The sequence below is a fragment of the Maylandia zebra genome, linkage group LG16, assembly GCF_041146795.1.
Source record: "Maylandia zebra isolate NMK-2024a linkage group LG16, Mzebra_GT3a, whole genome shotgun sequence".
Lineage (NCBI taxonomy): Eukaryota > Metazoa > Chordata > Actinopteri > Cichliformes > Cichlidae > Maylandia > Maylandia zebra.
Window position 1 is genome coordinate 30,260,979 of NC_135182.1, and position 17,196 is coordinate 30,278,174.

The 17,196-nt window shown below is 40.8% G+C and overlaps 1 protein-coding gene and 1 non-coding gene across 6 annotated transcripts in view; both read left to right on the forward strand.

Annotated features, from left to right (window-relative positions):
- Nucleotides 1-9,360, forward strand: part of mlphb (melanophilin b) — a 42,527-nt gene extending 33,167 nt beyond the window's left edge. For 3 of the 5 annotated variants that reach the window (XM_004559083.3, XM_076875235.1, XM_076875236.1), the window contains 6 exons: nucleotides 566-862; nucleotides 1,584-1,733; nucleotides 1,837-1,905; nucleotides 2,228-2,276; nucleotides 2,881-2,975; nucleotides 6,572-8,621. In XM_004559083.3, coding sequence (XP_004559140.3) covers nucleotides 566-862; nucleotides 1,584-1,733; nucleotides 1,837-1,905; nucleotides 2,228-2,276; nucleotides 2,881-2,975; nucleotides 6,572-6,598 — 687 coding nt within the window. In that variant the 3' untranslated portion in view covers nucleotides 6,599-8,621. Of the gene's footprint in view, nucleotides 1-565; nucleotides 863-1,583; nucleotides 1,734-1,836; nucleotides 1,906-2,227; nucleotides 2,277-2,880; nucleotides 2,976-6,571; nucleotides 8,622-9,130 lie in introns of those variants that run through there. The other 2 variants (XM_076875234.1, XM_076875233.1) reach the window with 2 other exon arrangements.
- A 159-nt stretch (nucleotides 9,361-9,519) lies between these two features.
- prlh (prolactin releasing hormone) lies at nucleotides 9,520-13,277 on the forward strand. Its single transcript, XR_013093632.1, has 3 exons — nucleotides 9,520-9,542; nucleotides 10,016-10,114; nucleotides 11,516-13,277. It is a non-coding gene; the product is annotated as a prolactin releasing hormone (transcript).
- Nucleotides 13,278-17,196: the final 3,919 nt, after the last annotated feature.

Below are 17,196 nucleotides of genomic sequence, written 5' to 3' on the forward strand. Positions count from 1 at the left end.
TGTCTGTATGAAGCAGTGAAGCAAAGTGATGTAAAACTATGTCTAAATGAAGTGATGGAGCCACCAAAGGGGTTTGCGTTTAGCCTTTTCATGAGCAAAACAATGCTAGTGTGCTATTATACATTAGGCACCAATCAGATCAGATTAAAGCAGTGCTCTCGTGTTTGCAATGTGAAGCATTTGTCAAAATAATATTTGTAAGTGAATAATAGATAGAAGATGGTTGATTGGAAGTCAGGGGAAATCCTGCAAAGTTTCCCTCAAATCCAACGAGTATGTTAGGTTATAATTACATGGACTGTACCCGAGGCCACCAAAGTACACTGCAGTCTGTTTGTTTTTGGCCTGGAAAAGAAAACTGGAGTATGAAAACAGAAAAACATAATCAGTGATGGAGCACTTGTGTATTATACATCATGCATTCACTCTAGCAGTACATTTTAAATCAGTATAACAATTCCCATTAGGTTGACGATCCAGTCATTCAAGATCCAAAGTAAAAACATTAACCGTATGCTGTGTAGATTTGTCTCAGTCACATTGTCTGTGCTTTGTTCCCAAACAGACTTCTCCCACTCCCAGCAGCACCTCTCCTCTTCCTCAGTGGAACGAAGTGGACCTGGAAGAGCAGCAGCTAAGACAGAGGTTGCACGAGATGACAGACAATATCAGTGACCATAGCCTGACCTCTGATGATGAGGACGAGCCCGAGAGACCACATTCCTCCCAAGAAATCCTAGCATGGAGGAGCCCACAGGCGGATCCAAGGCCTTCCAAACTACCTATCAGACCAACATCCAGAGCCAGCATCGTGGTCTCCAGGCTCGAGGAGGAGCAGCCTCAGCAGACAGAATCTCTGAAGGTACAAATTCTGTGGCATTTTTATAAGAAATCAGGTTTTTTTTATGTACGCGCAAGCATTCATTACCAGTTTGTTTACTGACAGAAAGAGACATAAGCCGTGAGCATCTGGCTTGCTGCACTTACTAAAAACAGCATGGCTCATGAAATTCCAGCCGACCTCTGCTGGAAATCGGTTCAAGTGCACACTGGAATCATAAATCAAGTCACTCAGGCCTTGGGTTTATTTTTCGTCTGCAACCATCACTCCCAGATTGTCGGAAAAAGAAGACGAATTAAATTAATAACTTCTGCTTAGCTGCCGTGCTAAGTTTCCTCAACTGTTTTCACTGGCAGTTCCTTCCATTTAAGCTGCAGTGCACTGATGAGTCATGATGTTTTCACATCACTTCACTACAAGTTTGTTCAGCCAGCATTAGCTCAATTAATTTAATGTATTTAAAGTATCAGGTAACACTGGCTTTTAGTATCAGGAAAATGGACGTGGGACCAAACTTATTGAGCCGGTGGTCACGAGGAAGAACTGCAGATTTTGGTACATTTGATTTTACATAATTTTTCAGACCCCACTGTAAGCAGGTACCAATCAAGTGGCACCATTTAGCTATCACATAATTTGTTAACATGACATCATTTCAAATTTCATTAAGTTTTTTTGTTGTTGTTTTTTTTTTTTACCTGAAAATGAAAATTTTTGCTTTCTGACTGGACTTGTCTTCCAGGCTAATGACTCCTCTGAAAGCCTGGAGAGGAAGGGTCACCCCCTAGAGGAGGGATCAAAGGCAAGCTTCAAAGGATCAACTGCATTACTGGTTGAACTGGAAGACAAAGTAGCTCAAGCAGCAGCTAATGTCCAGAATGCCCAGAGTGAGGTGAGGGTTACATTAAAGGCTAAGTAAAGTTTGATTTGTATTGAAAATGCAAAGAGATGTAAAGTTGTGGCACATCCTGTCATTTCTTTCTTTTTACTCCAAGGTGTCTGACATCGAGAGCAGGATTGCTGCCCTGAACGCTGCCGGCATGTCCTCGGATAAAAAAAGAAAGGTAACACCATTATATCACTGAGTTTCATATCCAAAACTGTTATGACAGAAAACATTTGCTTATACAAAACCCTTTTATGTTTGTGTGAAATCAAACAAGTGGACACAGGCGTCATTCTTAGAGCCAATGTGTTTTCTGTGATTATGTGGCACGATGGTCTTTGATTTGCCTCTCAAAATAACCACAGATGTGATTTCTATGAGTAGGTCTGCCTATGATGAACATTTGTAAAGCATCGAGGTGCCAGAATGCTAATAGAATAAAAGTTTTCCCACATCCTAAATTTATGTTTTTTCTCCTTGCCTTCTGCTTTGTCTTGCAGTCCGCAATCCCGATCCAAGCCAGAAGACTTTCCTACAACTTTCCCACAAGTAAGAACTGACACTGCTGCCCCTGAGATCGATCCCCAGGGCATCACAGCTAACTCAGAACATCTTAACCTTTTGAAACTTAGAACACATGATGAGCTGCTCTATAACTCAGTGAACACTGTGTCCTCGTTATACTATGGCTTTAATTTTCCCAGCTGGATAGCACTTCATCTGATTCATTGAGTGGAGACTTACCATGTGTCTTGTACTTTAAACAGTATTGTGTTTTTTTGTTGTTTTTATAAAGAATAGGGAGTATATCTAATTTTTTAGCATATTATGTTATTTTTTTTATCTTTCTTTGCTACTGAAAAGTTCTTTTTAGGCCAAATTCAAGTCAAGTGCTTTTGTAACCTGCTCTTGGACTTGGTGCCAGTTGTTATTTAAAGTTTATAGAGTGTTTCTAATTTACTTTCCCATCAAAGTTTTCCAATAAGCTTATTTTCAGCATCCCACATCTGGGATTTTGAAACATCACATTTGTTTCTAACTATTAGATTCTGGACTGAATCCCAAAAAGAGCCATAATTTGACTTTTAACTGTGCTTTGATAAAATAGAGCCTGTAGAATACAATGTACAATGCAGCTGATGTATGTTTCCAGACCAGGTGGACAGGTTTACCAGGAACTCCCTCTACAGGGGCTCACTGACACAGAGGAACCCAGTGGCAAAGGCCAAGACCAGGGCTGCCTGTGCGGTATGACCCCACCCTACGGTGCTGGGTGCTGTGAAGAGTTCAATTCCCAAACTACATAAGTGGAGAAAAAAAAAAAGTGCTGCAACAAAACTGGCATTCGATGCTTACCAATTTTTTTTATGTGAGAAGATTGATTCCACTGTCATAGTTAATTTTACATTAAGTTGGGAGATCTACAGCCGTGAAGCTAAATTTGAATGTGTACTGTGATGATATTTTTTAACTTTATCTTGTGGTTGTTACAACTTCCTGGATACGTTTAGGAAAAGCAACATATTTAGGTTCAGGTAAAGGTCCGAAATGTAAAAATCAATGTGGAAACATGCGGCTGATTTATCTGAAGGCCACCAGATGGCAATTGGAGTGGTTGCAACAAAACACTCCACTACTAGACGTCTATAGGAAAACAGATTTCTCTCTCTGGAAATAGTTTACTGCTGAGTTTATGGGCTCAGTCACTAATTTTGGGTCATATTGAATAAAAAGATTAAGTCTGCTTGTATATATAGGTAATACAAGGTTTCAAAATTGAAAATTATGTGTGGTATCAAAGCCGATTTATGAAGTTATGAATCACAAGTGATTAGCCAATGAGCAGTCACAGTCAGGCCTGCCCTTCCTCGTCGCATCCTATTTTTTTGCAAAACATGCACATTTTGAGGCTTCAGAAAAGGTCGACATAAAGCAGTGGGTGACTAATCACACTGATCTTTTATACTAAAATACGTTTTTATACAGTAATCGATCCAGGCTGGGGTTTAATACCACCTTTAAAAAGTCAAATCCCTGCTTGTGCAGTCTCCCTTAATTACTCAGTCAGATCCAGCCCTCACTTTCAGAAAGCTTAATTCAAGGTTTTTGTAACTTGTCAGTCAAAAAAAGCTGCTTTGTAAACCTGCTCACTGTGCATTTTGTCCCATGTCATGAATGAATATGGATAAATAAAAAAACAAAATAAAGTGAAACGAGACTCCATCTGAAGGTGAGGATGCTAGAGATGCTCCTGAGCTGCTCCAGTGGATTTGTGCAAAGTTTAAGGATCCATGAAAGTGGATATCAATCTTCTCAACTAACCTCCATCACAAAACGTGGATTCATGCATTTTCCCAAATGTGAATAAAAATTCCTTTAGTAAAATGCCTTGAATATCAGGAATGAACTCTTCACGTGCTGATCACACCAGGCTTTCACTGCTTGTTTGATTTGAGCTGCTGGTGGTTTCTAGCTTTGTGGTGTTTTGAAATAATTTCATTTTTTAACGCATTTCCTGCTTTTTTTCCCCCAATCAAGTGCACACGTTCACATTTCCTGAATCATGTTTTTGTTGGTAAAGGAAAGAGTTAAATCTCATACTGGGTTAAAATTACTTTGTCTGAAATTAAGTGCATACGCTGGGATGTTTGATTACACAATATAATGGTGGAAAATCTCAGGGTAATTTTGATAAGAGAGAAAAATAATGGCATCAGTGATTATGTGGCTGTTTTGAATAATATAATTGGCTTCCTGCTTGAAGAAATATGCATGTCTGCATTACACTTTGTCTCTGAGTTGAAGGTACCTAAAGTCAATGATAAGAATTTTAAAAAGAGCCAGAAACAATATTTTCTGAGGCCTCCCTTGTTAAGAGAAAAAATGTGAACCTTAAATCACAGGAGGTTTTTTTGGTTTTCTTTTTACTTTTATCACTGTAGGAGCCTCATCCAGTAAAATATATCTCATTTTCAACACAGCGTATCGTCCAGTGTTCATGTCACGGTCTGGCTGGCAGACCGTGGGGATGTGGGGGAATGAGGACCCAAAACGCATGGTTCTGCGATGCAAACAGTGCACTTTATTTACAGTGAAGGCTGTAAACACAATAACTCCCCGATGCTCCCTTGAATCCCGTGTGTGTGCTCCCCTCCGACGTCTGTGCTCGTGCTCCCCGCTGTTGTGTTCTCGCACACCCTGTGCGTGCTGCCGTTCTGGTCCACTCTTCCACCTGGAGGGAAAACCACAAAAACAGCCATCAACACCAACCCCGGCGGGCATACACGAACTGCACCGTTGTACGCTGACTGACTGACTGACACGCACGCACGCGCACACACGCACGCACACACGCACGCGCACACGCACACACACACACACACACTTGGGTAGACAACTCAATGATTCCGCGCCGGTGGGAGCTCCAACACTCTCCTAAGTAGCTCCCCCGACGAGCCCTGATCACCAACAGATGTGTGGCAGGAACTTCAGGTGTGGCCAGTCCTCCTGCAGGGCCACACCCATACCCTGCCTGTACATATAATGAGTAGAACACCGAACAACACAGCATAGTGCAGAAAAACACACATTCCCAAATAATAACAACAACACTAATAATAATAATAATAATAATAATAATAATAATAATAATAACGGTCCATCCTGCTCACGGACCCCCGAGTCCTCCAGAGCCGGGTCCGTGACAGTTCAGCAGTCCTCAACCTAGTCATAGCCAGAGCAACCCCAATATGAACACACTGTAATTTGATCAGTGCTCAGCTTTTGCTCTACACACTGTTATACTTTGCAGAAGCATTATAAAGCATGTAAAAACGTGCTTATTTTCTCTTAAAAGTGGACCTATTCTGCCTTTCCTTATTTTCTGTAATTAACATCATATACATCCAGGTGTTTGACTTCATATTAAATATGCCCCAAGTTTGTAATAACGTGGTCCGCATGTGTATAAATAATCCCTGTAACACAAAAGCTCAAGCTTCAGACACCTCTAACCACTGTTTCTAACAGTTTTTTTCTACTTTTGGCTCTGTATGATATCATGGAGAAAGAATGTCCCTAATTTGGTCATCTCAGACACAGAAGCCCCACCCACCTGCTTTTCAGATCTTTACCAGAAAGCTGTCTTATGCTACAGCGACAGTGGGTCCACTTTGCTTTTATATATGAATATACAACCAGCTGTCAACCAGTTGGGTTGAATCCCCATTGCAACAAGATGCATTGCTGAAAAATCAAAGTGACTGAAGCTAATTACAATTGTTTACCAAATGCATACAAATACAGTTCGATCAAAGCCCAACCACTGAATTCGCCTATTGACATGAGGTTTCCGCCGTCTTTTAACTTCAGTGTGGCTGAGGCATTAGCAGGAGGGTGGTCTTAAAAGGACAACAGCTGAAGTAATTTGTTTCAGACAGACAATGAACTGGCGGGACCGAGGCTCATTAGATAAATAAAATAAACAAGATGAACAAAAAATATTTTAAACTGTGATTCACACAAAGCTACCCAAGTAGAATCTAAGAATAAAACTATGCAGTTGGAAGTGAGCATCATAGGTCCACTATACTACGCTGTACATCTGTTGTCAATTTCGTGTTCCTTTCTTCAAGCCTGAGTAATCATTCACAAACCTCACAGCTTGCATAATGGCTCATAAGTCATCAGCAGGTTTATAAATATTTCTAACATGTACTAAACACATATTGATCTTTTGTCTCGATTGCTTTGAAACAGTGATTTCATTAACCCAATCAAAGCATTAAATGGCTGATTAACCATAATACTAGTCAATCAATATTTTTGTCTCGCTTTTCTTGCAGAAACCAGTAATGACCCAGGGCTCATGAGGAGGAGGCTGAGTGTTATCTGACTGACAAGTCTTTCAGTTATTACATAATGCTTTACACACTGGAACTGAGCAGCAAAACATGAACTATTCACAAAAGGCGTGTTTTTGTTCTTTGAAACAAATGCATTTGAACTGACACGTGGCAACCAACAAACGGAGATCAGAGATCAATCAGTTATCTTTTCCTGACCATAGTGCAGTAGTTTATGTTGCCTAGACATAACAATGTAGTTTTGGAAATTTAACCAGAATCCAAATTAAATCCCTTTAAAGCTGGAGAAACATGACTTTGTGTACATATGAATAAGAATCTTAAATATGATATCAGACTGATGAAAAATCTTGTTCATGAAATTCATGTGCGGTTACACGGAAGTATATAAAATTTCATGAGGAACTTAGAAATTGCCGTACGACTATGTTGGTTTAGGTTTCCCACATAAATTGCAGAACTTGTCAAATGAGCAGTGGAACAGTGGGTCTTCTAATCTTCTTACATTTATCTTTAAAAGGTGTGTTTTTGATATTGCTGTTGTTTTACAGGGCTAAATCCATAAAGTATGTTACACGTGACATGCACTAACATCTGCCTCTAAGTATAAACATTTACAGAATTTGTATACACTAACATGCAAGTTAACACATGCATTTGCCTTAATGCGCAAAAGCACTGATTGTACTAATCTGGAATTTATAACTGGCTAATTCATCGTTGTGGATAAACCGAAATATGCATTGCGTGCTTTAAATGCAGTTTCAGCAAACAGAATCAAGCCAGTGAAAAAGAGGTGCAAATCCGAACTGTAAATCAGTTTGAATTAGTCTGAAATTTTCACACACAAAAAAACATATAGATAAATGTATATTTTTTTATATATTTTTTAAAAGTTCTATTATTAATAATCTACGGTGTGTTGGAAAGTTTAATTGATTGTAAAATTAAACTGATGTCACAGTGAGAAGAGCAGGTCTGATGTGATTGTTTTATAATATATGACATTTATGTAAGTTAATGAATAAAATGTATACGGAATATATAGAAGTACACACTGTATGCATTATGGTGTTGGAAAATATTTTTATATTGGATTAATAAATCATGCACATTCATTTTTAACTAAATCTTTGAAATCAATATTTTTATGTAATCTCAGCATATATGGAAAAATTAATTATAAGTGCAATTAAATATGCATCTTTTTTGTCTTTGAGGAGTTATAGTGAGTGAGAGAAGTCAAAACATTGTACTGCTTGTCAGATTTCAAGGTTTTTATGATAAGTTGGAATTTCCATCATTCACTAATTTGTCACTTATTGTAAAATTTTAGCTGGAGCATCTTTGTTGACCATAATTTATAGGTTCAACATTATCGTGTATTCATTAACATCTGAAACTAAACACATCAGAAGAGTGTTTACTGAGATCGTGGCCTTTAGAAGGAATGTGGGTTGACTTCGATTTCACGTTTCAAACTTGGAAGCTATGTCCATCTTCTATATACAGTCTGCAAGGAGAGATTACTCGCCTAGCTTGGACTAGCTAAATATTGATACTATATTCCAATTAAGCTAACTGATCCCCAGAAGTCCTACACACTGCCCTTTCAGTTGAATTTATCCAAACCTTTGAAAACAGCAGTGTTTATTTATAGGCTGTACAATGACATGTCTTCGGAGATGACAAAGAATGTATCCATGATGTAATGATAAACTGGGTGTGCACTGTGTAAATAAATGCATATGCTTTTATAAAGGGCTGGAGACTGAACGATGCGAGGAGGTTCACAGCCTGTGAGCTTCACAGTCACAGAATTGCTTTACTTTATGTATTACAGTTTAAGATCACCATTTGTAGCCACTGGAGAGAGAAACTGACAACACGTATTTATTTGACTTTTTTATTGATTTGATTTATTTACTTTTCTGAATCACCATAAAGATTGTTTCAAGCCTGTGTTAAATTATCACTTTAATTGAAATTATTTGCACCACTGGTCTTATTAAATTATTTACAAGCTAAACTGTTGTTTTCTGTCCTTTTTTAGCCATTGGCGTAGATTATTGTATCAAGCAGCAGCTTTCATATCAGTATAATCCAATCAAAACCTTAACAAGTCACACCTTTGCTCTTGGTTCAGAGCTTTTTCATAGTGCCTCTTTGTTAACTGAATCTCCAGGGAAGGTTTTATCTCTGCGCTATGGAAAGAACAATTTAAATAGAAATATACAACAATCCCACATTTAAACGTTGCATTAACTTTGTATATTTGTATATTTTTGATTAACTTCATGACATCTAAGTTAAAATAATAAAAAGCACTAAATAACCAGTAACAAAAAGCTTGGTAAGACTATAGCAGCTCATTAAAATAGATTATGACAAAACGAAATAGCTCAATTAGGTTCAACCCAAAAAAGCTCAACTAAACAGAACAAAAGACAATATAACTTTTAACTAAAATTCTAGATGCAATAAAATAAAATGTCTATGTAGCGTTTGATTTTTTTATTTTTTATTTTTTTTAAAAAGATCAACTGTGGGCTCCAACAGAAGAAAAACCTCCAAGCTGATTGTTGTGTTGACTGAAAGCTGTGCTGCCATTCTTGCACGTGCATGCACTACATATTCTTCCTGAAAGGTGGGTGACATCAGCATATCAACATGCCGCTGCCCCTCCTGCTGCATATAAAGAAATGATGACACAGCTGATAAACTGACACCCGGAGAGACCCAGACCTGAGAAGCACAACCCCTTTATAGATCAGGTGAGAAGAATCTGAACACTCTTTCTCTTGTAGTCTTATTTCAAGCCATAAATTTATTTTTCTTGCCTTTCCTGCCCAGACAAAGTCCTACACCTGTTTGCGTCAGCTGACTCTTACTGGGACGTAGCAAAGCAATCATTGAAGTTTGGTTCTGCAGGTCAACATGTTTCGAAACGGTAAGTCTTCACATGTGTTCAGTATCTCTATTATGCCTTTCAGTTGCAAAACCAAACTGAGGATTGTTTGGCTCTGCAGTAATGCAACCATGTGATTAAGACAAAGTAGAGCCAGAGAGTCTGAGTAAGAGAAAAACGGGGGGAAAACTGCTTAAGCATCAGATGTGTTATTTTTGACTGATCCAATCTGCTGATTACATTGTTTGCTTTCCTTGATCCAGAGTTTACTCGTTCTTCATGCTGTTTTCAAACAACAGTAGAAAACCAGTTATGCCATTCGCTTTGAGGCCATGGAGTAATTAAACTTAATCTAAAGTTGGCTGTGGAAACTTTGATTGAATTTCCATAATATGCAGAAGTGCAGCTCAATCAGTAATTATATTTTCCATTTGTGTCAAGTGATGCTTCTTTGTATAAGCAACAAATTGACAAACCCAGCATAACGGTACATGTGTGCTTTTTTTCTGCTGCAGATGGAGCTAAAATGAGGGTGTGTGTGATGCTGTTTGTTGTCTTGCTGTTGAATGGAACTCTGAGTGAATCTCAGAGAGATGGCTCTGTCATTATTAGAGGTAAGGGTTCCCCTAACTACCCTTATCATTATGTTATTTATCCATGACTTTTTATTATTTCTGCTTTTCTTTGTTCTTATTTGATTTAAATTTCCATGTTTGTCAGTCAAAAAAAGCTACTTTGTAAACCATAGAATCATTTTGGAATCTTGTCGAGAAAAATATATATGCATTTAAAGCAGTACAGAGGTTAGAGTTGCAGTTAGAGGAAGGCAAGCGGAGACTATGATACATCCCCAACCCCTGCAAAGAAAATTAAAATCAATAAATAAAATAAAGTACAAATAAATCGTCCTTCACAAACTGGACCAGATTAAAACATACCACTCTCACAGCCTCTTGCTGCATTTTTCTTGGCTGTAGAAATATATAAATGTTATTGCTACTATACTTAACTCTATTTACAATTTGCTAACAGTGACAATTAGTTTCTTAACTTAAATATCTTGGCTGTGGAGGTTACTAAGAGAAAACTTTGAGAGTGGTCCTCTGTACTCTCAAAACACTGCTCAAAACTGAAGTCAGAGCAGGGAAAGCAGAGACAGCAGCAGGTTTTTCTAACATGCTAGTGTCCCATCAGTCTCCCATCAAAAGCCAGATTTTTATCTACAATGCGTAAACAGCTAGAAAAAGCTGCTGGCCTCACAAGTTGACAAGCTACGGACATTGTTAAGAAGACACAGAGATGCCTGTGAGATGCCTACCCTATAGAGATTTCATTCACTCCGTAATCAAGCTGAATTTATTCAGCTTCCAGAGACAACAGCCAGCTGTGGTCACAAGGTGGCAGTGATGTAAAGAGTGGATCCAAACAGACATGGGAGAAGCATTATGACAGAAACCTGTCTGACATGAAAGGAGAGATATGTTCACTTCATTTTTGTATTTCACTTAAAAAGCAGTGCTTGCCCTGCTTATCCTGATTGAACACCACTGATTTAACACACTATGATGTAGCGGTAAGTGAGGTGCAAAAATAAGTCCTACTATTAGAAATGCACAAGTCTAAGTTCTGTCTTACAGATCAAGTGCAACCATCCCCATATCTGACAATCTTGTAAACATCTTGGATGTCTGGAGTTTTGATCTCCTCCATACCTGCTTCATGCCCTGGAGGACGGGGCTGTGGCCCCCCCACACCCTCTAGCAGATCATTACATGAAGGAACCTTTTAAAAAAACAAGCGCGTCCATGCTCACAGGTGTACACACGGGTGATCACACCCACAAACTACACCCTTTTTGGCTCCTACCTCAAAGCACACTGTGTTCTGTTGATCTTATGTGCTGCACAATAATGTTTAATATTTAGTATTTACTGTCATATTCCCATATATCATTGTGATGCTGTTTATTCTATTACTCTTGTTCTCTTCTGCTTGTTTTCTTTTTTCTTTCTCAGCAGGTGATCCAGGTGATTGATATATGCATTTTTTATTTCTTTTTTTTTTCTGCTCATTCTGTTGGTTTTTGTTTTTTGCCCTTCTCCCCCGTCCCTCTTCTCAGCTGTTTCTCTTTCCCTCTTTCTTTCTCCCCTTCTTTCCCCCAGTCAAGTCTGTCCCGTATTCAGTAAGTGAAAATAAAATAAACAATAAAAGGTGAATCAAATGGACCATTACGGCAAGGCTGGGATGGTCAATTTGGTAAAGTAAACCCGTTGGGCATCTTTCTTTGCCTTTAGACAACAATTCTGATGGCAAAAGAGCCAAACGGGACAGGCAACAAAAAAAAAAGACAATCCTGTAAACATCCAACTGGCAAGTTTCACGTAGGGTACTGATTTCAGCTGCTTTAGCCTTGCAACAGTTGCTGCATATTTCCTTTGCGACCCACCTCCACCACAGCTCCTGGAGTTGATGCTGCATTTTTCCAATGCCTCGTATCTGTTGTCATTGAAGAGCAGGAAAGTCCAAGAATAGAACTATACCACCATATAAATTACTAGATGTGGAAATATCATTCTTTTTATGACAGTTTGGCCCTGACTAAATTATATTAGTGCTGCCAGAGTTAATCTCGTTAAAATGACGTCAACGCCACATTAACGCGGCAAATCTCCGTTAGCGAGTTTGTGCGGATCACCCCGTGCCAGGGGCTGCACGGCGCTAATGCGTTTTACATGCTAACAACACTAACGCATTGATGCCATGCAGCGTTTAACGAGATTAATGCTGACAGCACTCATTTTTGCAGAAGTAAAAAAAAATCTGAATGGAGTCTAGTAAGTTGACAGATTGGAATAGGGATGGTGAGCTACTGTAATATTCTATATTTCACACTACAACGCTGTCAAGAACAGAGTAACTGTAATCTCTCTTTTTCTTAACTTAACATCAGACAATACATCAAGCCTGTCTGACCTGCTTAAGTGGTCTATTTCTGATGGTGTTGGTCATTTCAGTGGCAGTAAGAGCAAAATTTATTCAGACATTAAAAAGTTGTCAGTCTGAGGCAAAGACTGAATGTCAGTTGTCTCTGCAGTAATCTCCAATAAACAAGTGTGTACCCAGTTTACAGTAATTGAATTCAGTTTGTATTTACATGCGCAATAGCGGTGGAGTTTCAGTTGCTTTTATAGAGAGAATGGGACATGATGATATGATTTAAAAAAATATTTAAATGTCAATTTAACCAAAAACAGAAACAAAAAAATATGAACAATGTTTTATTTATTTTTATCCAGTGTTTTTATTTTTCAAATAGCATTTTCTATGCTAAAAGACTACAAAAAACATATAAATTTTGCTTTGCAAATGAACGTTCAAGAAACAATCATAGATCCAAAACATTTGACAAAATATGTTTTGTGCAATCTTCAGTGTGACTCTTTCTGAATGAGATCCAGCCACTCATATAACAATCTGGCATAGTTTTAGCATGTTCCTTTCCAGCCTTCTTAAACTGTGACATGTGCCACATTTTAAGGTTTAAGCAATTATTCTCGAGCGTCATAGTTTTTTGTTTGGGGACTTGTGAAATTCAAATTGATTTTCTTCAGCTTGTCATCTGTCTTTTTTTTCTCTTTTGTTTTTGCATCTGTGTTGCTCAGATCCAGATATCAGTGCCTCCTGGTACACAGGCAGGGGGATCAGACCCCTTGGGAGATTTGGTCGAAAAGCTGCAAGAAGAAATGAACTTCTGGCTTTCATCACAGCGAGAGTTTATAGACCAACAGCTGACAGTGGCGTTTGGATCACACAATGAGAACACTGTGGATCATTGAATAGCTGCTATGCTCTCATTTTTTTAGGTTAAGTAATGGAATTGGTCTTAGATTTAGGAGTTTTCTAACATTACATTCAGTTATTTTCTGTAAATTCTGTATAAATAATTTGTGTTTTCTGCTCTACAAGCATGGGGATAAAAGAACATATGTAAGAAAAGCAACATGTAAAGTTGAAAGTGTTACAATTAAAGGAATCCATGAATTAATGGAACATATATTCTGACCTCTGAGACTGAAAAGGTTTGATCAATAATGAAATTGTTTGTTTTATGATAATGGTCTATGACAGAAATGCTCCAACAAGAACTGACAACAAAACTGGATGAAGGCACCATGTAATACAGATACTCTTCATACAGTGGCTTGCAAAAGTATTCGGCCCCCTTGAACTTTTCCACACTTTGTCACATTACAGCCACAAACATGAATCAATTTTATTGGAATTCCACGTGAAAGACCAACACAAAGTGGTGTACACGTGAGAAGTGGAACAAAAATCATACATGATTCCAAACATTTTTTATAAATAAATAACTGAAAAGTGGGGTGTGTGTAATTATTCAGCCCCCTTTGGTCTGAGTGCAGTCAGTTGCCCATAGACACTGCCTGATGAGTTCTAATGTCTAAATAGAGTGCAGCTGTGTGTAATCTAATGTCAGTACAAATACAGCTGCTCTGTGATGGCCTCAGAGGTTGTCTAAGAGAATATTGGGAGCAACAACACCATGAAGTCCAAAGAACACACCAGACAGGTCAGGGATAAAGTTATTGAGAAATTTAAAGCGGGCTTAGGCTACAAGAAGATTTCCCAAGCCTTGAACATCCCACGGAGCACTGTTCAAGCGATCATCCAGAAATGGAAGGAGTATGGCACAACTGTAAACCTACCAAGACAAGGCCGTCCACCTAAACTCACAGGCCGAACAAGGAGAGCGCTGATCAGAAATGCAGCCAAGAGGCCCATGGTGACTCTGGACGAGCTGCAGAGATCCACAGCTCAGGTGGGGGAATCTGTCCATAGGACAACTATTAGTCGTGCACTGCGCAAAGTTGGCCTTTATGGAAGAGTGGCAAGAAGAAAGCCATTGTTAACAGAAAACCATAAGAAGTCCCGTTTGCAGTTTGCCACAAGCCATGTGGGGGACACAGCAAACATGTGGAAGAAGGTGCTCTGGTCAGATGAGACCAACATGGAACTTTTTGGCTAAAATGCAAAACGCTATGTGTGGCGGAAAATTAACACTGCACATCACTCTGAACACACCATCCCCACTGTCAAATATGGTGGTGGCAGCATCATGCTCTGGGGGTGCTTCTCTTCAGCAGGGACAGGGAAGCTGGTCAGAGTTGATGGGAAGATGGATGGAGCCAAATACAGGGCAATCTTGGAAGAAATCTTGGAGTCTGCAAAAGACTTGAGACGGGGGCGGAGGTTCACCTTCCAGCAGGACAACGACCCTGAACATAAAGCCAGGGCAACAATGGAATGGTTTATCACAAAACATAGACAAGATCTAAATCCAATCGAGAATCTGTGGCAAGATCTGAAAACTACTGTTCACAAATGCTGTCCATCTAATTTGACTGAGCTGGAGCTGTTTTGCAAAGAAAAATGGGCAAGAATTTCAGTGTCTAGATGTGCAAAGCTGGTAGAGACATACCATAAAAGACTGGCAGCTGTAATTGCTGCAAAAGGTGGTTCTAAAAGTACTGACTCAGGGAGCTGAATAATTATGCACACCCCACTTTTCAGTTATTTATTTGTAAAAAAAAAAAAAAAAAAATGTTTGTAATCATGTATGATTTTTGTTCCACTTCTCACGTGTACACCACTTTGTGTTGGTCTTTCACGTGGAATTCCGATAAAATTGATTCATTTTTGTGGCTGTAATGTGACGAAAAGTTCAAGGGGCCGAATACTTTTGCAAGCCACTGTAGATAACTAATGGCATCCAAGGCAACAGTTGCATAAGAGAGAGAGCAAGCAACCACCTGACAGCATTACCTTAAGTCACCCAAAACAGGTTACACACACACACACACACACACACACACACACACACACAGGATTCTATTGGGTTTAAATGGCACTTCTAGTGTTACGGTTGGAAGGAGGACTCAAGCGCAGGACTCCGGTACTGATGCTTACAAGAAGAGTTTATTTACAAGTCACCAGGTGTATATACAAGAATGTGCAGGGGGGTGTTATATACAGCTGAGTGGGGGAAGAAGGGGTCTCCAGGGAAGTCCAAGGGAAAGCATACGTTCTTCAGAATATCCACTCACATGATCACAGGTTCACACTCCAACACTGCCACACGGGAAACACACGGGGAAAAATCCAAGAGGTTCTGTAGACAGGGAGACAGGGTTAAGGACGATGCACAGAGGAAAACACTCTTCACTAAACTTGCTGTAGCTTTGACTTTACTAACGCGTGGTAGACAACGATCCAGCGACGAACAGCAGTCACCTCCTGGCTTAAATGCTGCTCCCCTTAATGAGACACCTGGGTCTCATCTCCCGAGGGCGTGGACCAAGGGCATGAACCCACAGTGAGTTCCGCCCCGGCGAGAGAGAAGAGGAAGAGAAACAGAGAGGGCTGATCAGCGTGCAGCTGATCCGCCTGGCCGTGACAGTACCCCCCCCCTGACGGGAGCCTCCCGGCGACCCCCAGGCTTGTCAGGGTGAGCCGCATGGAACGCCCGCACCATACCCCGATCCAAGAGGGCCGCCCGCGGGATCCAAGAACGCTCCTCCATCCCGTAGCCCTCCCAATCCACGAGATACTGCAAACCGCGCCCCCGGCGCCGGACATCCATGATCCGCGAAACGGTGAAAGCCGGGTGGCCATCAATGACCCGGGCGGGTGGAGGGGGTCTGGAAGGAGGGCACAGAGGACTAGAGAGAGACACGGCTTCACTTGCGACACGTGGAAGGAGTTATGGATCCTCATATTCCGGGGCAGGCGAAGGCGGACAGAGACAGGGTTAATCACAGAGTCGACCTCAAAGGGACCGATGAAAGTGGGAGACAGTTTCTTGGACTCAGACCTGAGGGGGATGAATCTGGTAGACAGCCAAACCTTTTGTCCAGGTGTGTAGGTGGGAGCAGGGGTCCGGTGGCGATCCGCCAGGCGCTTATTGCGTTCCACCGTGCGGAGAAGGGAGGCCCGAGTCGCTCTCCAGGCGCGCCGACACCTCCGAAGATGCTGTCGGACAGAGGGAACAAAGTGCTCACCCTCGACGGCTGGGAAGAGTGGCGGTTGATAGCCCAAGGACGCCTCGAAAGGGGACACACCGGTGGCAGAGGAGGTAAGGCTGTTATGAGCATACTCAATCCATGACAGTTGCTCGCTCCAAGTTGACTGGTTAGTGGAGACCAGGCACCGGAGAGCTGCTTCGAGCTCCTGGTTGGCACGCTCCGTTTGGCCATTCGTCTGCGGGTGGAAACCAGAGGAGAGACTGACCTGAGCTCCGAGGGCACTGCAGAACTCCTTCCATACACGCGACGTGAACTGCGGTCCTCTGTCTGACACAATGTCCGTGGGGATGCCATGGAGGCGAAACACGTGGTCAGCTAGCAGCCGGGCGGTCTCTAGAGCAGTGGGGAGCTTAGGGAGGGCGACAAAATGAGCAGCTTTGGAGAAGCGGTCCACAATGGTGAGAATCACAGAGTTACCTGACGAGACGGGCAGACCAGTGATGAAGTCAACAGCGATGTGCGACCAAGGGCGGCTCGGAGTCGGCAGAGGGTAAAGGAGGCCAGAGGGTGGTTGATGGACACTCTTGTTTTGAGCGCAGGTCGAGCATGCGGAAATATACTCGCGGACGTCTTTGGCAAGGGAAGGCCACCAG